This window comes from Symphodus melops (genome assembly GCF_947650265.1).
Source record: "Symphodus melops genome assembly, chromosome: 6".
NCBI classification, from domain to species: Eukaryota; Metazoa; Chordata; class Actinopteri; order Labriformes; family Labridae; genus Symphodus; species Symphodus melops.
The window spans coordinates 22,676,142-22,703,053 of record NC_136696.1 but is presented as its reverse complement, the minus strand read 5'-3'; the positions used below and the strand labels follow the sequence as shown (position 1 = coordinate 22,703,053).

The following is a 26,912-nucleotide window of genomic DNA, read 5'->3' as shown; positions in this document are numbered from 1 at the left end:
GTTAAATCACTATCGACTATGTCCCTTATAAAACAAAAGGAAAATCCTTGAAGTGCAGGAGTGAATGTCTTTTGTTTATGTTATATGTTCCCATATGCCTTTTCTGTTTATATTATGCAATGCTTACACAATACTTCTTTTCTGTCTACCCTGCTGTCTCCATTCAAAACAATCAATGCAGGGTTTTTTTTTTCGTACCTGTGAATGTTGTTGCTTTTGTTCCCACTTGGCCCATATCGAAAGATTCCTGGAAGGAAGGTCCTTAGCAATAAAATGGGCTGTGTGTCATAGGCAGAAACTCTACCCATGCATAACAAAAGAGCTTATCTGTCTCACTCTGAACCAGCCATGTCCAGCAATAACACTTGTGAACCACTGCAGACAATAGAAGTGACTCCTTGAACTTCTTGTACTTCTATTCAGTGGAATCCTTACCTCTCCTGTGAGTGAGAAAGGATGTGGCTTATGATATCGCTCTCCCATTATATCTGCATGATTAAGACATGATGAACTGCTCCACACTTTATATGACAGTCAAAAATCCTGAGTGTTCGAAATATGCAGTTCCAATTGACGGCCCCCATTGACTGATTTGGCCACAAATAACAGCTTCCTGATTCCATCCATTGTACCACATGAGACTGTGCGAGGCCTGTATCCTGTGTGGACCACAAAGTTAATTGCACACAATTGAAAGGTGTGTCGCTTTAATCGTTTTTTTTTTTTCTTTTCTGGGAAACACAGGGCCCAGAGGTATAGAAAAACACCCCCATTAAGCTCCTGTAAAATCATTAGTCATTAACTGAAGAAAATAACTCACTATGGAATATAAAGAGGCTTGTTAAGTGTTTTGCAGAAGCATGATGTCGTTAGAGCAAAGTGGAGCAGACAGCAGACTGGGCATATAGAGTGGAAGGAGCAACTCGGGCCAACACATAGGTGTGTACACTCATATCACGGTTTACTATCGAAACTGGCAAGCCTAATGTTGCTTGAGGGATGTGTCTGGGCATGGAGCACCATAGGGCCAATGTCTGAACCACAAGTGGCTCAGTCAACTCTTTACACAGTCATAAACACGCCAGCATTAGTAACAGCAAGTTAAAATCATTCCATGAACCAGAGCGCGAGCCTGCTGTGGCACAACACCCGGCTACAATGATAAATTGTTCCTTATTTAAATTTCAATCCTGTGCTGTAGGATGGCGAGAGGAGAGTTGGACGACTGGAAAATCACAGCAAGTAAGTCAGAAATGTGACATTTGATGTCCTCAGAGGATGAGTCCTGCAGATATTAGGGGTCTCTAACTCTATTGGAGACCACTATGGAATTGGTTAAACATATGAATGTTCAACTTTGATTATGTTGTTCACCTAAACAAAATGTTGAAGATATTTTCGTCAACAATCTATCAATCTATCAATCTATCTATCTATCTATCTATCTATCTATCTATCTATCTATCTATCTATCTATCTATCACTGAAACACAATAAGTGCTCACATACAAAAGTTGGCAAACAAAGTGAGTAAACATGAGCATTTTCATATTGACATAAAGACGAGTCAAGAATCTACAACTAGTACTGCAACCATAGCATTCATTTGGGATACCTGCTTGCCCTTATCAGGCTGCAGGGTGAGGCCTTTGCCATTTTTTTTTTGTCTTTTTAGAAGAGTCCCCTAAAAATCAAGATAATTAATAAAATAATCAAGATTAGGAGTTGTGTATTGGTACAGTTAGGCTTATTTTATTTGTTTGACACAACAGTTAATACTATCATAATTATACGTTTTCATTTTTACTATAAGAAGTATCCTTGTAGGCTTTACTTTTCAGGAAATGTCAATAAAAGATATCTTCAGGGGAAAAGAAGTGAACTAGACTTTTTACTGGTATCTTTTTTGTTACCATAAAGGGGTATTGCTGTCTGGGGTCTGAGCCCATGATATAGCTGAGTCTTCATCATCTAACACATAAGAAGTAGACATGCCTTTTTTTTGCATTAACATATTAATTAATTGTTTAATGTAGTACAGCTTTTATTTACAGATTGTGGCTTTATTAATTAGATTTATTTTTTTTTGCCTTTTATTCCTTTAGTTGGAGAGGACAGTGGATATTGTCAGAAATCAAGGAGAGAGAGCGGGGAATGGCATTCGGAAAAGCAGATTGGACTCAAATGTGGATCGCCTGATTGGAGAACTGTAACCTCCTTACACGGGGCACAATCTAACCACTAGGCCAATTTGCACCCCAAGGGTGCATATTGGATTAATACCTGCGATACACATCTCTGTAAAACACACACAAGTATACATGCAGTAGTAAACCTATGCACATATACCCCATTACACGTTCCCCAGGTACCAGCTTGACTTAATAGCGGTGACATTTACACTCCTGGTCTCTGGAGTCTTTTACACAGCTTGGCATTATTCGCAGCTGGTTTACTGTTCCATGCAGTATAGACTGATTTAATAGCACTCAACAGTAGGGTGGCACCAGGGCTACTTAGCACTGTGCATTAGTGAGACTACTGGTCCCAATAAAACACAGACCCCTGTTTCATGAACTGTACGCTGACCCCTTCATAACCTTCTTAAACAAGCGCACACCTCCCTGCTGATAATGAACTGGTCCAAGTCGGAGTATATTAGTGGTAAGGTCCAACCCAAAGTAGAGGGGGCGTTCAGCCAAGACAATAAAACAAATGTGCAAAAAATACATCCCAGGGCTCTGTGAAAACGTGGGCAATTAAAATGGAAATGTAGCATGGGTATTTACAGCCAGTAAGCAAGCCCACAGTTGGTGCTAGAAAGAGCGAGACTTGGAGAGAGAGTTGATGAGAGACAGTGGCAGTTTTGGACATGATTTAGATGCTGTGAGTGAGACTGCAGCCCTATAATCCTGAAGGCACATAACCAGATTGAGAGAAGAAGAAGAAGAAGCAAGCTCAGCAGGCCAACGAGCAGAGAGTGAGAGGGAAAGAGTGATATAGAGACACAACGGCAGAGACTAAGAGAGATAGAAAGCGAGAGAGACTGCGAGAGCCAGACATGCAGGCAGACTGTCCGTCTCTGGTTTGTGGGAATGCGGTAAAGACACAGTAGTAGGCAGGGTCCCGGCTCTGAAATTAGAGAGTGGCGCTAAGAGAAAGGAGCCAGAGCCAAAGGCCGTCTGGGAGCTGCCAGGGGCTGCATCCCTAGCGCACTGCCCAAACATGATTTACTGCTGGACTGCACTACAAACAGCACATTGCTCCTGCTGCGCTATCTTATTCACAGCAGCACTCCACTTGTTACATGCTATCGAGTTCACAACGCTGTAAAGATACCACATCAACGGTGGGAAGTGATGACGTGAGAAAAACCAGTTCAGTTCGATGCAGTACAGGATGGTGCAACGAGTCAAAAGAGAGGCTGCTGGGTCAGGAGTTAAGATGAAAATACCAAAATAAACTATTGTGTTAAAATTCCATAAAGGGTGTGTTACTGTTGGTTTACAATGTTTGCTTGTAGGTCAATCAGAAGGCACAACTCTGTAAAGACATTTATATTCTTATAAGAACGTACAACACAGCTTCGAATAGTTATCAAAGTTAAAAAGTGTCATTATTCCGTTTTGCCCTTTTAAATTAAATAGAAGAATTAACTTTTCCATCTGGATTTCTCGTGTTAAAAATATTGTGCTGAGTAAAGTGAACAGTGCTAAATTTTAAACAAAACTTAATTCTGACATCAGCCAAAGCTTCTCCAGAGGAAGTTGTTCTTTACAGCTGTGGTCCTCAAAGATGAGCCAGGAGTCCTTGACAAGATTGAACAGGGTTCTTTATAGAGACAGGACCGATCCTATCTAATGTAGGTATCGGGATCACTTACGTGGATCAGTGCTAGTTCTTTACAATTTCAATTTACTTCAACTGTACAAACATGTAACACAATGACATAATGTATGATACATCTGATCATGAGTTTCATAAAAATCATTTTATAAAACATCTTAAAGGTCCTGTAGGGAACTTTGATGTGTTGATTTTGACGCCCCCTGTGGACAAAGCAAAACTCTTTGCTGATTATTTGTCCTGTACACAAGTATTGTTTACTGCTAAAAGACTCTACACTTATCTCTTTTAAATATCAAACATATCACCAACTGTAAAATCTGCTGTGAAAAATGTGAACAAAGACTTTTTCTGCATCTGACATCTACTCAGTGGCAGCAGTTAAAGGCTTTAGAAATGACCCTTGAAATTATCAATCTTGTTATTGATTGTCTTGTTTACTTTTGTTGGTCACATAGAGGCATTGGCATTGGTTTCAGTCTATTTTATCTCCCACAAAAAAAGGCCTGACAGGAGCTTTAAATCAAAAAGTAGTGGAAGTACACAGTAGCACACTGATAAAGTCTGTGCTCTAATGTGCGTCTGTTTGGGAGTCTTTTGTGGAAAACGTTTGAGAACCATTGCTCTTTGGTCTCCTGGTCTAGAAGGAAAGAACATTTGCCTCCAAGGATAAATTAAAATTTTCCTTCAGTACCATCTTCAGCACTGAGATTTCACAGCAACTGAAGCACGCACAAATTGACAACTTTTCTTTTGTTCTTTCCAAAACCTTCAGTGGAGGTGAAAAGACATTTGTAAAGAAATTGGATTAAGAGAGTTAATCAAAAGGAACTGCTAGGACATGTCCGGACATGCACAGGGATTCTGTTTGTGCTGGCTATGTGCTCGTCTGCAGCACGGGGCAGTAAAAAAAAGTGTACGGCCGCTTTAGTGAAGCTGTGTGTTCTAGGTGTGTGTGTGTGTGTGTGTGTGTGTGTGTGTGTGTGGGTGTGTGTTGTGTGTGTTTGTGCATGCAAGCGCTTCCTTTTCCTCTCTTTGTTTAGCCCGGCCTGGTCAGTCCGGCTCTCCCGCTGAGCACACTGTGGGCAAATACACACATATATCAAAACATAGCACAACAACAGACATGGTGATCTCAGGGCAGAGAAGGGATGAATGTACGAGCACACAGCTTTTTCAAAGGTGCCTGCTGCAACTGAAAAATCCTCTCTATCCTTCAAATGAACCGAAACAGGCTGAATAATAACCCTGATCCAAATTCTCCCGGATCATGCCTGAAGAACAGTGGGAACCTCAGAGAACATTAAAGCATCATTTTAAGTCCAAAGAATGAAAATGTCTCTTTAAAACGTTTAATATCTCTGAATGTGGTCTGCAACATGCTGTGAGCTTTATGACAGTATTACTGGGTTTCATTTGAGAATAAATTTTTCGTAGCGTTTGATTTCTTCTTTAGTGATCGTAAAATGTAAGAATTTTGCGGAGGAAAAGACCATGAGTACAGCTGCAGAGAAAGGACTTTAAAGGAATCAAACTCAATGTTTCTGTTGATGTGGGTTCAGCTTGTTCTTGGTGTCCAAAATAGAGGAAAAGTTGAATGTGACGGAATCTGCAACGCACTGCTTACACACTGCAAATCCTCTAAAGGTTACAGAATGAAAGGTTTTTCCTCCAGCGTTTTAGCCTTCATACCTTCTTGTTTTAAAGGTAATGACCTTGTTCCTGTTGCTACGGAGATAAGCTCAATTGCACAACATGCGTATAGCCACTTGGTTATCCACTTGTATTTCTGTATACCGTCTAATGCACAAATATGTATGTATATGAACATGTTTACCAGGCCCTCATCTCCAAAGCCCCCCCACCCACTGAATCTGGATTGTAGCAGTCTAAACACACACATCCATGCACACACACTTACTCCTTGCCCCCCTCAAAGCCGTGCTTTTAAAGTCGAGGGGCCCTAAATGCCTTACAGATGGACTCCTAACAAACACAACACTCTGCCCCGGCCCTCAAGTATTCCCAGTATTTGGCCTTGCTGTAATTTACAGCATACTTACCTAATTGAGATGCTATTACAGTCGGGGCCTGCAGTCTTGTGCTAATGCACATGATATAAGCCTGACATACATGGAGCGGTATATTTGCCTTAATACAGCCGAGTGAAGTTAACCGCAGAGTGAGTGTGATCTATGGTCCATGTAGTGTAGTTAAAGCAACACAAATAATGATGTGTTGAGCAGAGACATGTCCGGGCAGGTCCGCAGGGCACATTAGAGGGTATTTAGCTAGACCCTGCTGATGGTTTTAGACCCTCTAGGGATTCAGGCAGTTTCCTAATATGGCTGAACACCAGTCTGATGACTAAATTATGATTAAATTCAAACTGAACGTGAAACCCAAAGGTGAATTATCGTTACCTCGCTGCTGGATGATGAGGACAAACTGTTAAGAATATTTTTGGTTCATGCTGTCTTTTAAAGTGAGCTCATCTCTAGAGGACTTATTCTTATTCTTTATCTTTAATCTAATGGAGAATCTAAATCAGTGAATTTATAGTCAGACATGAATCAGAATAAAACCATACCTCAAGTTGAGTCACATTCACAGGTATTGAGAACCTTCTAAAAAACTGAATCCAGAAATGTAAGAGTTTTGTTTCGTATCATGTATATAATACATCACGCGACATTTCCTCAACATGCAAATACAAAAAACATTTCATGCAAAATAAAACACACACAGTGCATTTTTTAACTAAGCAAGTTCAAACATTTAACTTTTTTGCTCCCTATTTGGGATTCTCTACTTTTCATTTTGACTCCTTGTTGACTTGTTCTATGTCTTGTTTAGTCTGTGGTTCAGTACTGTAAAAATGTGCAGAGGAAATGTAAACTTTTCTAAATAAATCCGATTTATATGTATTATAATTTTTAAAGATGAAGAATGACATTAGTGTCCCTTATTGACTTTCATTATTTTTGATGTTTTGTAAGAAGGTCTCATTAGAGACCCTTTCTGTTCCCCGGTCAATTATTTATACACAGCATTTAACCGAAATCTCACTTCAGATGAAGAGGTCAAAGATAAATACTTTTAAATATCTATAATATCTATATATCTATATCTATATTTTTAATTATCATTTAAATAAAAATGGATATTAATTTGCCACAACATATCCTTAAATGATATTATATTACCTAAAGAGTTAAACAATAATTATAATTTTAGAGTTTTTAAACTTGAAAAAACAAAACGTAAAACCAAAGATTTTCTTTTTCTGCATAATTAAAGGCTGCTGCTACTTTCAGCTCTTTGTACTACTTTCAGTATGAAGTTGCTGGTTTGGTCCGGTCTGCACAACACTTCATAATATTGTTGAAACTTTAAAACAAAAAAGGATCAAACCAAAAAAGGCTAACATTTACAGGCTTTGTGAAAGCATATTGTAGATTCTTTTTCTATTTAAAAACGAGACAGTCCTATAAAACTTGGAGGGATTCACCACAAGCAGCAGGGCCGACTTCACCCCAAAGCACACAGAGAGCTCCTTCCTTAAAGGCCACACTGAGGCGCAGACACACACTGGCCGATGTTTGAGCTTGTCGTGTGGGTATTTTTCATCGAGTGTGTCTGACAGAAAGATAACACACTGTCAAAGAGGGCCATCCATCTTCGTTTCGACGTCGCTCCTGGAGAATTCAAACTTCAGAGTGTGAGGTTAGACACATCGGTGATTAATCAACTCTGCGCTCATGTGTGTTTGAGTGTGTAGATATCTGTGTCTTTGTTTGCGTGTGATAAATCACTGTCTAACCCCGTACAGGACACACAATGACCGAGCCCTCCTTTAGACACACTGAAGATAAATCCATCTACAAGTGATGTGCTGACAAAAGATGGACAACTAAATAATTCGATCTGACTGGGAGACATGCATGAAGCTCAGTTGGAGGGGTCCACGTCTGGTGTTTTACAGGGGAAAGGGGAGCAGTAAATGGGAATTTGTATAAAAAAAAAAAAAGTTGCTGGATTCCTCCCAAGAGTGAGTCTTGCGAAAAGCATGGGAACACACTGTTGTGCACTTTCTAACCCGCACAGGCATCACATGCTGATGAATAATTCCTCAGGGCTGTTGGGAAAGATCTCATTCAGAGGTGGTTCAACTGTGACACTGGAGCTTTTCTTTGTGTGTGATTAGGTTTGCTATTATGGATGACAGGCTAAAGGTGACGCAACCTCCGAAGTTATACAGTGTTATGAAATGCACGCAGTGATGCGAGACAAACAAAAGTGACAGGCCTGCAGATTCTGTTACAAACAACTCACTACTGCACAACTCAAGTCAAGGGCACTCGGTCTGAAAGCACAACAAACGTGATTCATTGTGTATTTTATCGCATAACACATCTCCAGTTAGCTACAAATATTGTGGTGGAGTTTCATTTAGCATTAGTGTTGTGTTTGGATGGAGATAACGTCGTCTCCTAACTTAAAGGTCACGGGTTCGATTCCCAGCTCCTGCAGCTACATGTCTGATGTGTCACAGCCTTAAGTTGCTCCATCAGCAGCATTTGAATGTGTACTAATGGGATTAATTACGTCTCATGGTCACTTTACATAGAAACCTCTACCATCAGTGTTTATGTGTAAGTGTGACCTGCGGTGTAAAAACGCTTTGAGTGTCAGAAAACTACGAGTTCAAGTCGCTTGACCATGAACACCGGAGTGAAACGTGAAATGATTTTAATGAAAAATAAACAACACAACAAAAAGAAGATCAACCATAGAAGTTTAAAAGAAACTTTTTCTCCTCCAAGGAGTGAATTTACGATTTCTACCACTTCACTGTCTAAAATGTTAAAGGATCTAGCCTTTAGGCAATGCTGTAATATTAAATCATGGATTTTAAAAGTTATGACAGTTCTTGTTTCCATAAGAAAAATCGAAGAACATCTTGAATGTTGTCGCTCTTTTGTTTTCCCCACAGTGCTACGAAGGGAGCTTCATTCAGCCTCGAGTGTGTCTACAAACATTCTGTGGAGGAGCAGGGAATGTCCCAAGTTTCAAGGGTCGACAGGTTCATCCACCTGCAGCCTGAGGGGAAAAGAAGTCCCCCCCCACCCTTCTTGCTCCGCTTCAACCAACAGGTGTGCCTGCCCATCTGAATCATCAAAACAAGAAATTCACACGACCAGAAATGACACAGAGGAAGTGGGCGGTTGCCAAGGAGAGGAAAATAGTCATTATGAGGGATGTTTGGCTCTGGGAGAAGACACTAGGTGCAGCAATGCATGCAATAAATGCAAATGATTATAGGGACGGTTAATGTGTCCCACATTGTTCTGGAGGTAGGCTTCATCTGTGAGGTAACCTCAATTATTCATATGACATGAATGAAGTAAAAGACAGAAAATACAGACGCAGGTAAGGGGGGCACTTCTCAATGCAGGTTTATGTTTTCAATCAGGAGATTGCGATCATGCAGCCCTGGGGCAAATGGGCCGTAACTCAATTACTGAGGGAGGTCTTCAGACTCTGCCTTACTCTGGTTCAAGATCATTACTCTTCCGTACATAACAGAGCAGTTTGAGAACAGCAAACGCTTGCAGACATTAGGGAACCTCAGTGTTGATGAGAGCAGAGAGATGGGATGGGTAATGTTTAAGTTAAGTGGGAAGAATTTTGCTCAAGCTGATTTTAAAAGAAAATGAGCATGTGCTTCGCTCTATTGTATATGAGCTAATATCATTTACTGTCAGATATGGGAACAGCTTTAGAATAAGGTTAGTATTGAATTGTATTGAACACTATGCCTTCAAAAGATATACTTATTTTTGCTAAATGCATTAGATAAACTTAAGGGCTAAGGCGTGAAATGTTTTGTTCTTTAATGCATAAAAAAAAGTGCATCTATGTGAGCCATAGTGCTGTGAGTCTTTGTGCATCACATCCAGTGTTTATGTTACCGATTCAGCATCTGAAGTGGCTGAAGTGAAGTGACGTGCTGACATGTTTCAAAGCCAAACCAATTTCAAAAACGCTTTCAAAAATGAACTCACAAAAGAAGCAAACCATCAGATAAACAAAGAACTGATGCAGCGACGCACACAACATGACAAACACACTTCCTATTCTACAACCTGCACACAGACAGACACATTCACAAACCAGTCAAACTGGTCCGACAATCCCCCGAGGCATGATGTCTATCCTGGCATCATGGCGGCATCAGGGCTGGCAGCACCCTGGCATCAGTTTGTGTTCTTTCCTCTATGACTGATGACATGCTTAGTTACACCCGTGGGCTTCAAAAAACACAGCTGTTGCCTTTTGGCTCGGCTTCAGTGAATTAACAATTTTCTCTTTAGCCTCCCTTATGGAAACATAAACATCCAAAAAAGTGTCACCAACCAAACAAGCTGTGATGACAGGAAAAAGAAAGGTTAGCATGGAAAATCCTCAAAAAGCAAGCAAGTAATAAAAAAACACCTAAAAAAAAAATCACAGTAAAAACACGCGCCTGAATGGATGCTGATAAATGGATGCTGATAAATGGAGGGCAAGGAATGCAGGTGAATGTTTGACGTAGGCAGAGATTAACTGATCGCAGCCACAACAAGCTCATATTGAAGATTCCACCACACGCACACATCTGATATCAGAGAGCGAGCAGACAGAGCCACAAAAGAACTGCAGACACACACAGATAGCACTGCTTTGAACACCAGGAGTAATCTAATCACTGTATCTCACTTACACACACACACACACACACACACACACACACGCACACACACAAGCAGTGGGGCAGAAGTGTGCCTACCTTATCTTCAAGCCTGATCAGACGTGCTCCAATGGTTGGGAATTCTTTATCTTCCCCTTTTCCTGGAAAAAGACAAAGAGGAACAAAAGGTTGTGGTTTTTACAGCATGGACACTAAAACAGATGCAGAAAAAAGTGCATTTAGTCACACTTGGATAATTGAAGATATGCTCACGCACACATTATACTTTTCTTACGCAGTTATTGCTTGAAGGCTCACGGCTGTTAATAAAAGCATGCTTTAGTTCATTTTTAGCAGGTTTTCTTTAATATCACCGTAAATTAATGTCAGAGAGAGAGTTATGTTCCCTGCAAAGACAGCAAACACGGCAACATTTGTCTTCAAAGCTGGATAAAATGAGATGAGTTTATTCTTCTCTAAATCACTGAATGTGGTTTAGCAGCACATTATTTTCTTTAACATCGTGTCCACCAAGCAGTTCAGCTCAGTTTGGTACGACACAGATTTAATGGCGTTTCCACAGCCAAAAGTCGGAAACTGTTTCAAAATAACCTATCCATACCGTCCTTCTTTTTTGCTACCCTTCTGTTTGGGTGCTGTGCATAGAGATCCGACCCTAAAAGGTAAGGTTAGAAATACTTAAATAATAGAAACCCTTTCTGAAGTTCCAAACCTCAACTTCAGCCATTATTTTGCAGAAATGTGCATGATTAAAAGTGTCCGCACTGTATGATCCTTCATAAATTGTGTCGTTGTGTGAATTGGGTGGGGTGTAGCTTTGGAGAGTATGCAAAATTGTAAGGTACAGAGCTCCGTAAGCTGTTTACTCAATGCGGTGGCTTGTCCGAGTTGAAAACAAATGAACCGTGTTGGAGTGGACAGGATGGGCCAAAAAGATGTTTACTCAGGAAAAGAGGAGAGAGGAAGGAAAGGAAGGAGAAAAGTCAATGTAGGGGAGGGTCTGGCAATGGAAAGTGAAGAGGAGAATCTTTGAACCTTTGATGAATACGTAAAAGAAAAGTAGGGATATTAAAATAACAATAAGTTTAAAAATCTTTATACGTCATCATATTTATCTCCAGCTTCTTATGTTTTTAATGACTCAATCCATTAGTCTGTAAATATCTGACCTCCATAATGTCATTAATAAAATGTACAATATCAGATACATTTATGTCAAACCAAAAAAGTTTACATGCATTTGTATCCAGACGAAGAAGCAAACACACATGGTGCTTAAAGTAACATCTTTACAAGTCAGAAAACACAGAAACGCCGCCTGATCTAAACTTAGACGAGGGTCCTCTGTTCCTCTCATATTTAGTCTGGCACAGCTTGTATATGTGTGAGGTGTAAACACAGAGAGCTAGTGAGGAGTGATGTCTGTCTATCAGATGTAGACTGTTGTGTTTGCTGTGTGTTTACCTGGAAGAAACATTCCTGGCTTCCCCAATGTGCCGTCCAGCCTGGAAGGAGAGAGAAATACTGACACTGAGAAACGCCAGAACACTGGGCAGATACAGAGTAATGTCATCAGAATGAAGAGAATAGCAGGTTAAACCGCGAGGCCAATATAAATAGAAAAATTCAAACAGACCACAGTGGAAAAAAAACTTCCATGAAAGTTTTGATGTCTAAAAAAATGTTTCTACTTGAGGTGTCAAATAAAAAAATAAAAAACTTTCAGAAGGCCACCCTTGTTTTATGAACTATTAGCAAGTAATCAAAAAATGTACTAGAGCAGGGAAAGTTACCCAGTCTCCATCGCCTCAAATTCTAGGCTGATTATCCACAATAGCATCATATGTTTTTATTATTTCACTTATAGTTAGCAGTGCTTCTGATGCAGTGAAGTTTCTTTGTCTTTCTGTTAAAGGTCTCATATTAAACAGCTTTTCAACTAATTTTATTAAGTATCATAGTTCCCAAAAACCTTTCTGTGAAGTATCTGGTTATAAAGCCACGCTGATTTTATATTTGATCATGCCTCTAAACGCCTCTATTTCAGCCCTGCTGAGAACAGGCAGTTTCTGTGTCTGTAGCTTTAAATGCTAATGAGCTGTGTCTGACCGTGCCTCTCTCTGGAAGGTCTTGTGTGACTCAGGATTTCTTGCACCGTGCACAACTGTTTACTGTGAGAAGCCAGACTCAGAGAGCTGAACAAACCTTTCTGTGGGAGTGTCACACACCTGGGGGAGGGGCTACTGCCCTTTGTGATGTAATCATGAAAAAAAATTAAAAGAAATCTCCGGACCACCTGTTTGAGCACACATTGTCTAAAAAATTGAGCAAGAAATGAAGAGCTTGTACTTTTTTTTTCTTTTGGGGGGGGGGGGGGGGGGGGGGTTTGTGGACAGGCTAGGGATACAATGTAGAGTTAGAAAAATACGATAAAATCTATTTTGCATCATATGTGATCTTTAAAGGTAGGTTTTGTGAAGTTTTGTTTTAAGCCTTATTTAGCGTATACATGATGTAAATAAAAAAACCTAAAAGCATGGTGATTATTAGAGTCTTGAAGCTTTATTACAGTGTAAGTAGTTAAACAGTTAAACATAAAATAATCAACCACTGATTTACAGATTTGCTATGAAGCCCTGCTGGTTTGAGAATTTCACAGCACATTACTGTGCTACAGCTGAATTACTGCGAGTCTGTGTTATGGGGTCCAGGTGATAGTCCTATGTAACTTTGACCCAGTTTGTTACCTAACCGACCTCCTGGATAGGGTAGGGTTTGCAGATTGGACGGAAAAAAAAGAAACTCCCTTAAAAAATGCAGAAAAATGTGCAGCAAAAGGACAAACTGATTCAGTTAAGTGAGGGCTGGACTTTATTAGAGGTCAACAAAGCTCAACACAGTGTAACTAATCAGAGGCTGCTACACCATGTCTCTGCAGGAGGATGATCCCACTGACAGACACTGTTAGGAGCTGTGGAACTACTGACAGCTGAATGAGGACATTTGCAATGAAGACGTCAACTCTTCCTTTTGTCTTCCTGACCCAGTTCAGCCAAGAATGATGTCAGCAGAGCAAGACTAACAACAACACAAACGTTCAATGTTCACTGTGACAGCTCACAGGAGGAATGCACAATATGAGAAAAATGTGCTTTGAGCTATTACATTGTTTAGTGCTGTGATAACAATAATTAGTGTGAAGAATACAAAATGTAATAACTATAACTAACAGTGTCTATATCTACTGTAGCTGCTGTGCTGGATGTTTACACTGTACCTCTGCTTGCAACAAGTTCTCCTGAAACCAAAATAATGCCTTAACGGTCATAACTGTCACTTTGATGCAGAAATGACAAACCACTTAATTTCTTTTCAATGCATTAACATTTTTGCGAATGCTCATGTAATAATAATAATAATAACATTTGTGTTAATTACACAGCTGTACTTCGCAGCACATTTTTGCCAGAAGCACTTAACAGTTCTCTTTCTGCAGAATGGCCCATTTCCCATAAAAATATATACTATCTATGACATGGTTTAGCTTAACAGTTGGCTTCAGGCTGGAAACTAATTATAAATTATAAATCTGTGATGTAGCACCGTGTAGTTCATAGAGCTTCTCCCCTTTTTGCATTCTTCGTACAGGATGGATATAAGTCGGTTCAGCACATCGATCAAAGGTTTGTAGCTGTAAAGAAGAAATCCCTCCACAATGAGGATGTGAGTTTCCTCCTCCTCATTGTCAGACTTTGGGATGATCTCAGTATTCAGGGTGTCATTAATGCCAGGAGATTTCTCAAACTTCACTAGAGGAGTGTGACTATTTCATCCACTAGATGTCACCTTGAAGCTCCAGAGCGAAACTGCTACAGTATTTGACAACGCTTCCGCTATTCAGAAGTCTTTTACTCCTCGAGCGACACACCCTTAATCCTTCTACCTTCATTTTCTCACAAAGGAGTGATAAACAAAGTTGTCCTTGGCTCGAGCTGCTAATGCCTGAAGTCAGCATTGGCTAATATTAGTGTTCTTTAGTTAGCTTGTAGCATCACATTGCATGCAAATTGACACGGACTGGCGGTGATCGAAAAACACTTGTGTGTCATTCAAAGGAGCAGTGAGTAAGTTATTCTTCTTTGTCAAATCCTTGACTAAGACAGTTTTTATACCCAAGAAGAAAGGCCTGCTGTCTCTTTCATGTAAACACGGTTCCAACAACAACAAAGACAGTGGGACTCGGGCTTCGCACTCATTGTTGACAGTAATGACTCAGAGAGACATTTAGGATATTATATACTATATTTATGTGTCAAATACTGCGCATATTCTCCCATGACCTACTTTAAAAAAAATAAAATAAACTAAGCTCTGGCAAGGTATCGGCCTAAACATAAGAAAACAATATCAAAAGAGATGCCTCCTTTTGCAATATATGTAACTGATTGACTAATTTTCACAACAAGGTAAAACATTAATTTGAAGGATTTGTTATGAAAAACAAAATCTAACTAAGGTCGACCCATTTTAAAACGTTTTCTACTCCAATTACCCCCCTTTTTCTGCAACTATGACCTGTCTTACTACACTGCTGATCGAAATGTCAGACACTGAGATTGAGAAAGACAGAGTGTGAAACAAGGTCAAAGTCAGCACCTCCTCTGCAGCTCCTTGATGCGGACCATCATGTTGAGGTGACCCTGGGAATACTGCTCGATCACGTCTCGCACATCATATGGCTTCCGCGCTTGCTGTTGATCAATGCACACACACACACACGCACACACACACACACACACTCACACACACACACACACACACACACACACACAGACACACACACACACACACACACACACACAGGGACACAAAAGCCATTGTCAACTATTACCGCTCCTGCTTGGTCGCCCCGAAAAAAACACCCCCAACCCCCTTGAGGGCAAAGGGTTCATTGTTAACTCATTGTGTGTGTGTGTGTGTGTGTGTGTGTGTGTGTGTGTGTGTGTGTGTGTGTGTGTGTATGTGTATGTGTGTGTATAGAAAGCAATCATGTTAAGGTCCTTTCACAGCTTTGTTTAGTGTGACGTGGATACAAGCAGCGTCAGAAAGAACCCGGTGAACTCTTTAGGGTTCTCCTTGGTATACACTGAGTATAGCCTGCACAGCTGAGATCACTTAGGCCATAATTGAAAACATGGACAACACTTGGAAACGGTAAGAATATAGGAACCATTCTGCAATAACATATAGCATGAAAACGATAGCCAAAGTATTTCAAACATGTTTTTTTTTACTGTTGTACTTAATGCACACAATTTTCTAACATAATTCCGCCGACTGTGGTGCTGTGTGAGGCCATGTCATGCTGTGTGTGTGTGCTAAGTGTGTTCGAGTGCAGTACAGTAAGTGAATTCCTACTGTAGCCCCAGAGACAGGTTAGTAGATTTCCCATGATACTACGCCTGAACTGAAGTGAGCACAAAGAAGACATGCAGGTGCAGGTTGTAGGCATTTACACACAAACATACACATGCACATGGGTGACAATGCAGCTTATGTGTGCCCTTCGGCTCCCCCTCCTTATCCTTGTATACAAACACACTTCATCTACTCTCAATCTGTCTCTCTCTTTATCTTTACATCCCCCAGCTTTTGCCCACGTAGATTTTCTCTCTCCTCTGTCTGTTTTTCTCTTTGCTTACCTGAAATTTCTTCCTGGCCACAAAGTACTGCATTCTGCGGAGGACTTTCACTGCTGATCTCTGGGCATGTGACAACCTGTGACACAGAAAAAAAGACGCATTTAATCTCAGAGAAAAACAATGATGGTAAAGGTCTGCAGATGTTTCCTTGCTGTAAAATGTGAAGTGGTTTGTTTTGGATAGGCTGTACAGTTTAAAAAAAGAGAGAGAGAGAGAGAGAGAGAGAGAGAGAGAGGAGAAAGAAAGACTGCAGTATAAGATTAATATAGTCAGCTCATGCTTCATTCCATGATCGATGGACAATCTGTGTACCAGGCAACAGAAAACCATATGTGGCCCTCCCAAAAGAGCACACATACACAAACAGAAATATGCATCTTGTACACACACGAAAAAAACGTTTAACTCAGATTAATAACTGTTCTTGATCAGCGCCTGTCTTAACCCTCACAAATGTGTTTCTGCAACATGGTGCAAAGTGAAAAAAGAAGAAAACCAGACACTGTTTGCAGAGAGAGGAGACCCAAAGCACACGTCCCTCGGCTCAAAGCAGCACATCTGTGTCAACACGAAAGAAAACCCCACTGGTATGGAGATAAAAACACAGAAACAGAAACCACAGGATGCAAACAACACGCACATTCAAAGGCACATTTGCATACCATACTGTATGGCATGCACTTGTGTTTGTTTCTTTAAAGGAGGCACTGCTTTGTGTGTTGTGTTCTGGTGCTCATGTGATTTATTTATCTGAATGATGAATGCAGGAACATGGCCTTGGATTGTCCATGTGTGACGGCTGTATGTTTGGAGGATGTGAGGATGAAAATGTGTTGCTCAGGGACTGGATTTTTATCAGTCCCAGTGATTGGATAACAGATGGACAGAGCCATACACAGATTCACACCACCCTTGACTTTTTTTTTTTTTTTTTTACTGATGTCTGAGAAAGGGCTGTTCTTGTGTTGTTGGATCATCTCCAAATACATCATGCCTTAATGACTTTATGTTATGTATCTTTAATTTTTTTTTTAAAAACAACAACAACATGGTGGTTAGGAAGACAGCTATGTGTGTTTGAGTTGACATGTTTTACAGTGAAAGCCCACTATGAGGGACAATATATCAGACTGGTGAAAGCCATTATACTTTTTTGCACAATATTCTGCATTTTAATTTCTTTTATAAAACTGGTAAAAACAGGTCTATACTGCTGGCTCAGCAGGACTTACATATCTTTTATTTGTTTCTCTCCCTGTCTTCTATTTCATGTACAGTATGGCTCAGAGGCAGGTGACCTTTCAGCCCTCTGCTGTCAGAGACATCAAAGCTGCAGGCTGTGTGTTTGTCTTCTAGCAGTGCATCTGCTAAGAAGGTGGATTAACAGCAGACCGTTGACACTAGATCCGTGTTGGAGCCATCCAAAGGAGGATGGCAGAAATGGAAAACAGACAGGTGCAATTCCTGTCTGAAAATGAGAATAACAATATGGAAAATGTGAATTCACTGGGTTTTAAAGTGTGTGCTAAATGATCTTCGAAGCTAGAGATCAACGGCCCTCAAAAAAGAAATGAATGACTTCATATGTCGAAGCCTGTGCCTTTGTATGTAGGAGTTGATGTGTGTATCTGTCTGCTGTTTGAACTTCTCTCCATAACTATGTCCAAATCAAAGCAGTCACACCCACATGCACACACATACACACACACACCCTCGCCGCACAAAAACACTCACATACCACCCTACCCCCCTCTCTTAACAAGGGTCTTTGTGGAGTCAACAAGTCGCTCTGAGGTCTTAATTAGGCAGAGGGACAACAAAAGCGCTCAGCAGACAATGCGTTGACATTGGACCATAAAACATGAACATCAAAGGCCGCCGGGCGGCTGTCTTTTTTTTTTCCGCTGCCCCGCATGCGAGGCCTGCCCGAGCTATAGGAGGAAATGCACACAAACAATACCGAACATAAAGACTATGAGGCTCTATTCTGGAAGAAAAAAAAAAGAATAATCTAACACCCCCCCTATTCTCAATCGGAGATGAGGAGAAGGATGTGTTTTTTTCTTTCCAACTCAGAGGCTGGAGCATAATTGGGAAAGAAAACACATGTAGGAAACAAAAAACATGTGCGGTTTTGATCGTCGAACAACTGTACCCGGCTGCCTCCTCGCCCTCCTCCTGTTTCCTGTATTTGACACAAATGCGCACACATGTTCATTGGGTTAAGTGTGATAAAAGAATAACTGTTCAACACCAACCACCCTCCGTCCCTCCCGCCTCTGTAAACATTTGGCACGCAGACACTGATGGCATGTAATTCCCACATCTCTCTGCTGATGCAGCCCCTTTAGACACTTGCTGGCTCTGATTCAGCCTCCGACTCATCCCCTTCTTCCTCCCCCACACTGTCCCGCTTTTCCCTCTTAATGTTTATTTTTCATCTGTGCACAAGACTCGACTCACAGCGTATCTTGGGGATTCCTCTTGAGTCAGCAAACCTCTGATCTTGCCCACAACGACTCCAATATATCTCCCATTGTCCTGCACTGTATGATTCCTTTTTGGATTGGGAACACTGGTTTGTGGGGTGTTTTTAGTTTTATGGATTAAACCCCAACTCCTGGCTCTTCTCAACAGAGTCGCTGTTCTTCATTAGGTCGACTGTAGAAGTCAGCTGTAATTGCAGGAGTCATGAATTGGCCTAGTCTACTTTTTGAAAAGCTGTGACAGATTTAGCCCCACGGCCTCCCCTGCACTAGTCTCTCTTAATACGTTTTCTCCTTTTTCATTTTCAGATGGTCACTTTGGAGATCACTAAGTTGTCAATGGCAACTTCCCCCTCCCACCCTGGCTGTTTGGCAGGGGACCGCCAAATATCCTGTGCTTCCATGGTGCGATGCAATAACGTTGGAGTCAGTCAGGAGAAAGCAGCCTCAGACATCAATGTGCAACGGTCAGGGCCCAGCAAGACGGCTGCCCTGTGTGCGTTTGTGTGCATCAGAGTGTGTGTGTGTGTGTGTGAGTGTGTGTGTGTGTGTGTGTGTGTGTGTGTGTGTGTCAGATAAGCTTTATGACTGGTGCTTTGGTCTATCAAAGAGATGTACTCTTCTTCTGTTCTCCTCAAAACAGACATCCTTTTATCATATCTTGGACGGATAAGACGACTACATTCTTTGGGGGATGTTTGATGTGAAAGTGATGGCATGCCAGAGAGTGTCGTGATGAGGATTATCAAGGCACATTGCTAAGACCCTTTATTGTAAGAGCAGACACTTCCACCATCTAATCAGTATTTTAAATGAATCAGGTTTGGTGCATTTATAACGCTAAGAAAAGCTCCCGTGGATCGACTAGTAGGCTTTTGATATATGAGAAAATAAACTCTACGAGTGGTTTGCATGCAATGAGTACACGCACAGTTCTACGTTGTCATAAGTAACTCTGCACTCCTCTGTGTGTGACCTCCCAGGCTAGGTATTGACAAAAATATGGCTATACATAACATAACATTACATTATATCTCACCCTTTATGAATGTACTAGTTTTACAAGCCTGTGTTCTTAGCATTTACGCTAGCGTTGTTTGCTAACTTCTGCCCATCTTAGTTTACATTGTTACATCATACAAGAGTCTAATAGCAAGACAGCCATCTATTGGTATGGATGTATTTACTCAACCTAAAATACAACACTGCCACATATGATTGTGTAAAAATGCAAGTTTACTTACATGTTCTTACACCTCTAATGTTAATACAGATGTTTTCATGTTGTAAGGTTGAGCGAACAGCATGATTAGCATGATTGATGACATAGTTTAATGTCGTCTTTTTTTGCACATCCAATATCAAAAAGTCAAAAGTATGTAATTATTTAGAAACATATTTTAATTTAGATTTTTCTTGTGTTCAATATATCATTTCTATTAGTGTTACATTGCGGCATCAACATCACTGTTTTTAATCCCAATGTGTCATTCTCCAAAAGCTTTGAGAATGTTAAACTCCCCCACAAGAGGCTCTTCTCTGTTGATTGTTCCTTATTGTGTATTTCACTGACCTTGTGTCAAACATGACATATTCAGAACATGACAAACTGCTGCTCTTCATGCGGTGACTAATCAGTAAGTAAAATATGGCTTTTGATTCAATGGTCCCCCTACTCCCCGAATATGTGTGTGTGTGTGTGTGTGTGTCTGTGTGTCTGTTCCAGTGTTGGAGTTGTTTTCATGTCGCCCCCCCCCCACCAGATCAATGGACGCTGATCAAGACATGCTGGAGACAATGGCAGCAAACAAGCCACATCAAAGACCAGTACCCATTAAGAGCTGATGACAAAGAGAGAACAGAGGGTGCAGTACATGTTTGATGTGTGTGGTCACAGAGAAAAAGAGAGAGAGAGAGAGAGAGAGAGAGAGAGAGAGAGAGAGAGAGAGAGAGAGAGAGAGAAAGAAAGAAAGAGCGAGAAAGAGAGAGAGAGGTTGATATACTGTATCAACTTGACAAAACTTCCATTTTGTTGATGCTTTTGTTTGGATATTTTGTACTGTCTTAATCTAAATGGTACTTTACATCCTGTCTGAATACAAACCTTTTATTTAAAATATTTTCTTTGTATGAGCTGTTTTCGAATCTTAAGCACATCAAAGCTGAAAAGGTCAGAGTCCATGAACTACTTAACAGCGAAAGTTTGAGGAGAGGGTCACAGGGACGCTGGCTAATACAAGACTGGAAGGGTACAGAAGACCTTCAGACGTAGAGGTCGGGTGTGTATGTTTTTCAGGGGGCTTACAGATGTGCAGATTGTGGCCGCTGTGTTGGTCGGTTCTTGAAATAGTTTACACGGTCAGAAGTATGGAATGAGTGATAAACACACAACAGCAGCTGTTTAAACAACAGTGATAATGAGAAAACATGCACAGCCAGCTTGATTACTTTTAAACCTGATGTTTTTGTTTTTCTGCACCAAACCATTAGGAGATGATGTCTCAAAAATAGACATAGACCATATTGAGGTAGTAAAACAGTTTAAGGACTGATGCCCTGATGGTGTCTGTATGTATGTATGTATGTATGTATATATATATATATATGTATGTATGTATGTATATATATATATATATATATATATATATATATATATATATATATATATATATATATATATATATACATATACACATATACACACACATACATACATACATACATACATACATACATACATACATACATACATACATACATACATATATATATATGTGTGTAGAGAGAGAGAGAGAGAGAGAGAGAGAGAGAGAGAGAGAAAGAACTGAGGTATTAGATTTGGAATCAGAAATAGAAAAAAAAGGGATCAGGGCATCTGCACTTTAGATGTTCATCATTATGAACTACATTACTCGAGTTAGTTTACCTATAAAGTCTACTCTTGTTTACATACACAATCCCTACATACCTCAAAAGGTACATGTGAATAAGTCTGCTGACTTGAAGTTCACGGAGGAATCCCACCAATGAAAATAAGAGAGAGAGAGAGAGAGAGAGAGAGAGAGAGAGAGAGAGAGAGAGATGGTCGACATCCTGGTGACCTCAGAACAGTCCCACCCATGTTTAATGTTAATGACGCCAAGTCTCACAACCTGTCATTATTTTAGCAGAACAGAGACAGACTCAGCTCTTTCCCACCACACGGAGGGAAGATTGGAGAGGAGCGCACTTCTAACAAGTCAACTAATGACTTGTGAACTCTTCTTGACACAACTCTGCCTGCCAAATTAGCTAAAGATTGGAGCGAGGAGGTTTCCAGTTAGACGACCGAGAGAATGAAAAACTACAACTGTGGGAAGAATGTTTTTTATGGGAGTAGAAAACCATAAGCAACCAAGACTTCAAGATAAACAAAACATATTATTAGGCCAATAGGTAGTAAAAAAAAAAGGAAACTTTTACCGCAAAATATTCACTTTTTACTGCCATTGCTCCGACAGTCAGTTGTCATATTTTCTTGTTCCTGCCATCAACAACGTGGAAGCAGTTCAGAAAAAACTGTTTTGGAAATTGGTTTCCTCATACACGTGTCCAGACTTATTTAGGTTGTGAGGGTTAGAGTTCTAGGCTGAAGGTGTAGCAGAAAGAGGAGGACATGATTGTAACTGGTCTTCAAAGCAAGCCTAATTAGGGAGTTGTGTAGATTGAGGGTTAATAACCCCTTGGTGCCAGACTGTCCTCTCACCTCAGTGTTTAGCCTAAGGTGTGTCAGTAATGTTGGCATGCCTGTAAAGAAGTGTATCAGAGTTCAAGTTTTCTTCTCAGAGGCCTTTTTTTCCTGTCATTAGTTGTTGTTGAAAAGGTGTTTTGGGTTTTTAAGACAAGCGAGCAGCTCTGTACATCTGAACGATCAACTCCAGACAATTTAAGGACCTGACTTTTCATACATGGCTGGAATTTGATCGAAGTAAATGACTTACACATTGAGCTTGTTGGGCAATAACAAACATTTAACAAACTGGGGAATTCATCTTTGGATGTTAAAACTTTACACCATGGGGCGCTGGTGGCACAGTGGTTGGTGCGCCCTTCCAATGCGCAGAGGCTGTGGTCCTCCAGGAGGGCTGCCAGGGTTCAGTCAATCACACTACAAGGACACACATGCACCAAATAGGGTCAGGGCTGGGACCTGATACCACAGAACAAGGACTGTACTCTTAACACTTCTGCTCTAACATAGCTTTACACAGCATCCATACAACCAATTCCAAATACATCAGCAACTTATATGGACAAACACACCAATGCATTGACATCCAACTCTTACAATCCCTGACTGTGTGGACCAGCATTCTTGAGTGTTAGTGCGTGTGTGGGTATGCGCGTGCGTGTTATGAAGACAGGAGGGCGATTGGGTTTCTCCAGTTTGGAGGATGGGGGTGGGGTAAGGTGGTGAAGAAGGATTTATAATTCATGGCCTAATAGGATTTGTTGCTGTTTAGCAGGATTAGCCATGTTAGAGAAAGAATCTATTTATTGCTGCCGGTTGGGGGGTCCCGTCGCCAGGGTAGGGTGGGATGAGTGGGGAGGGGTTTCAGGGTTGGGTGGTGGTGAGGTGAGATTGGGGGGGTGGCTGCATATTGGTCCGTTAAGTCCCCCCCCCCCCCCCCCCCCCCACCAATAATTTTTTATGGAACAACCTCTGGCAATGAGGCTTCTGAGCTCCCTCCCTTCTCTCAAATTTTAGCCCCGCCCCCTGGCCACCATTTTTGGATTAAACTGGCTACTTCTTTTTCAAAATGCTCTGATAAACCAAGCACATGAGCCCAGTGGTTGGTCATGCCTTCACACATGCTGCTAATGTGTGTTGGTGTGTGTGTATTTCAGGAATAATTAGCGGTAGTACTGGAAGTGGTGGTCACAGACTTGTCCATGTTCATCCTGGCTTAACCCTGGCTTTGGGCCCAGCAGGAGAAGAAGAAGAAGAAGAGAGGAGAGAGAGAAGGAAGAAGAGAAGGAGAGAAGTAGACAAGAAAGGAGAAGATGACCTTTGGGCCTTCTTAGCTAAGGCGCTTCTCTTTTATAAGCCAATCGGTTTAGATTATAAAACCGTGTTTCTTTTCAAACAGGCATTATTCTTTCATTCGTGTGTGGTTGGGGGCTCCCGTGGGGGGCTGACTGACATTAAAGACTGCTGTTTAATTAGGCCTTTCTCCAGTGGTCAGCCTTTTTGTTCCTGCTTTCAGTTACGGGAGGCCTGGTTGGCTTCACTAACGGCCTATAGCAAATTCAGGGCGTCTGTTTGAGTTTGGGAGAAAGAGGGGAAGCAGAGAAACGACGTGTGGAGATAGCAATTTTCATGTTTATTCTTTTTGTGTAGCTTCTTTATCAATACCCTACTATGGATGAGAACGAGAATCACTAAATCCATTGAAATGAACTTTGAGAGGAATTATTCCCAGCAGCTTCAAAGTACAAAGTCTGCAGGAAGTCAACAGGTATTAGTTTAACAAAGTATCTCTATTCATGCTCTTTTATCTCCCTCTCATTTGTTCTACATAGGTTTATGTGAATTCCAAAAAACATCCTCTACATATTGAAGTGAAATAAACCCAGAGGGAGTCATCTCAGCTCCTCTTACCCAAACTAAAACAAATCGACATTTTGTGAGAATTTCAGGAGGACTGCCCCTAAAATCCTCCTGGTCCAGTTGTACATGCACCACAGAGAGGGGGCTATGCTCCTAAAATGGGAAGTGGGCCGGGTGTTCTACTGAAGTGAGACCTGATGTAGAAAGAATGACGTGCAAGTGGCGAAGGAATAAACAGTCCTCTATACTGTAGGACACTATAATGTGAATGTTGTGTAGTTCGACAGGTTCATAATTTCATCAAAAGAGCGAGGAGAAGAAGATACGAGAGAACATAAACTGTTGCAGACCACAGGCACAGAGGTCACGTGCAGACAGTCTACAGTGGTGTTGAGATTGCAGAGAATAAACGTCACCATCCCCTCCAACTTGCTCGGGTTGAATTCTCTTGATAACATCATGATGCATTCCCACATCAGCTCACTCTGACTTTCTGCTGAGAAAATACTGGGAAGCTGGCACGAGAAACTCCTGATAAAGTCCGAGTAAAAAAAATCAGTTTGTTTACATTCACACATTCACCCTGAAAACTTCAGGATTTCTGTGCAGGCAATACGCATTATGTGTATTTGTAGTTGTGAGAGGTGTCTGCTTTGAGGTACATTTATGCAATGACAGGCATTGACAAGTTAGGACCTCAATGATTTAAAACTGTCTGGATGTGATGTGTTAAAAGGGTGCGAGGAGAGGAGAGTGAGGCCAAGCACCACACGACTGGCTTCTTCAAAAAATGCATGTAGAGGAAATGAGTGGGAAAGGAGCACGAATGAACAACCTAATCAGCGTATGTGTGTCTCTGCTTTTTCCCCAATTTGCACAGTGATAAAAGATCAGAGGCCAGCTCATAAAAACAGACAAACAAATTAAGACACAGAAACAGAATAATAAAAAGAAGAGGGCAGATAGATGACGCTGAGACCGTCTTTGCTTTAACAGCTTCCGTTCCTACTGTAGTCCACCGTACAATTAGCGCCCTGTCGCTGCCTCCAGGTCGCTCCCTGTCTGAACGGTAATTACACGAGCAGTCCAAACACCTAGAAGCAGACAAGACGAGGTTGTTTTGTCTTTAAGGGATCAGGAGAGCTCTAGCTGAACCAATCACAGAACCGTTAGATATCTTCTAGGAGCTGTTAAGAGTCAGTTTTACCAGAGCTGCAGACTTGAGACTTACATCAGAGATCAGGACATGAAACTTACTGTGAAACTTGCTTAAGACTTTGAAAGACTTAATCTGACTTTAAGCTTAAAGGGACACATGCAAAATTAAGTCTTGTCAGCTGCCATGTCTTAAATCATTCAAAGACTTCCAGACGTGTTTTTTTAAGTAAGGAATAAGGTCTGACACTTTGTGGTTTTTCAACAAATAAGTGGAACATGTTAACCTGGTTAGCTTTTATTATTTCCTCTACTTCTCCCTCAATGGAAAATATCTCATCGTCATGCCGGACATGCACTTTTTTTTTTCCCCCTCGTTGAACTGCTGTTATCTGTCTGACATTTGTGATGTCAGACGGATGTCAGATTTTAGCTAATTACTGAGAAGATTTCCGCTTCAACCATTGAAAATAAATAAATGTTTTAAGCTCTGTGTTTGTCTTTTCATTTGATCTCAGCAATAAGGAAAGAAAATACGTTTAATGCTGGATTTTGAGTGCACTGTGCACTTAAACTCAGGCATCACAGTCTGAGGGACAAAAAAGTAAGATTCATAATCAAGTAGAAGGGAGCTTTGACCTAAGGCCTAGATATTCAGAGGATAGATATGAAAGTATGTGAAGACTTAAAACTTGATATGACTTGTCCTTGTCCATAAGAAGCTGTAAAAACAGATATTTCCATCCCTCTCTCACTGCCCACCTGGCTCACTTTGCTCCCTCACTCAGCCAAATGCGTCTGTTTTACTGGTAGAATCCTGAACTTTTTCATGGTTTAATGCTTAGAACTCTGTTTTTAAGTGTCTACGCAGATTAAATATAAATTTCATATTATTAAACGTTACCAGCAGGCTTCTTCTTTTTTTTTTTTTTGGTGTAATCTTTCTCTATTTGCTGTGGCTTGCTGCCGGGACTGCACAGTGATTGTTGAAGGTTTGTTGAATCTAAACAAAAACTTTACACTTACAGTAACCTTATCAGTTAAGGGTCACTATGAAGGTTTTTGCAGAATAAGCTGAGCACAGGGTTATGTTACTGGAACAAATGGCAGAATTTGACCAAAATGAGGAACACTTACATACAGAAAGGCTAACTACAGGCGGTTGAGGTCAGAAAGTGATTCTTGCTTGCTGCTCTAGCGGGATCAGGTGACTGTACACGGAGAGTTCACAGGACCCAGGAGGAGGTGAAAGACGATCAGAGGGCTCTGCGGCTGCAGTGGGGTCTCTTATGGTCATATCGACGTTCCAAGTGTTCTTTGGTGAGGTGTGATATGAGAGAGGAGTGTGTTATGGGTGCATTACAGGCCTGTATCACTTC

General features: G+C 40.9%; 1 protein-coding gene across 1 annotated transcript in view; it reads right to left on the bottom strand.

Moving 5' to 3' along the window:
* The window catches only part of kcnq1.2 (potassium voltage-gated channel, KQT-like subfamily, member 1.2), a 164,543-nt gene that overhangs the window by 49,535 nt on the left and 88,096 nt on the right, over positions 1 to 26,912 (bottom strand). The window contains exons 15-18 of the mRNA XM_079346805.1: positions 16,303 to 16,378; positions 15,257 to 15,351; positions 12,065 to 12,105; positions 10,679 to 10,740 (exon numbers count right to left, since the gene is read on the bottom strand). Of these exons, the coding sequence (XP_079202931.1) occupies positions 10,679 to 10,740; positions 12,065 to 12,105; positions 15,257 to 15,351; positions 16,303 to 16,378 (274 nt within the window). The remainder of the gene's footprint in view (positions 1 to 10,678; positions 10,741 to 12,064; positions 12,106 to 15,256; positions 15,352 to 16,302; positions 16,379 to 26,912) is intronic.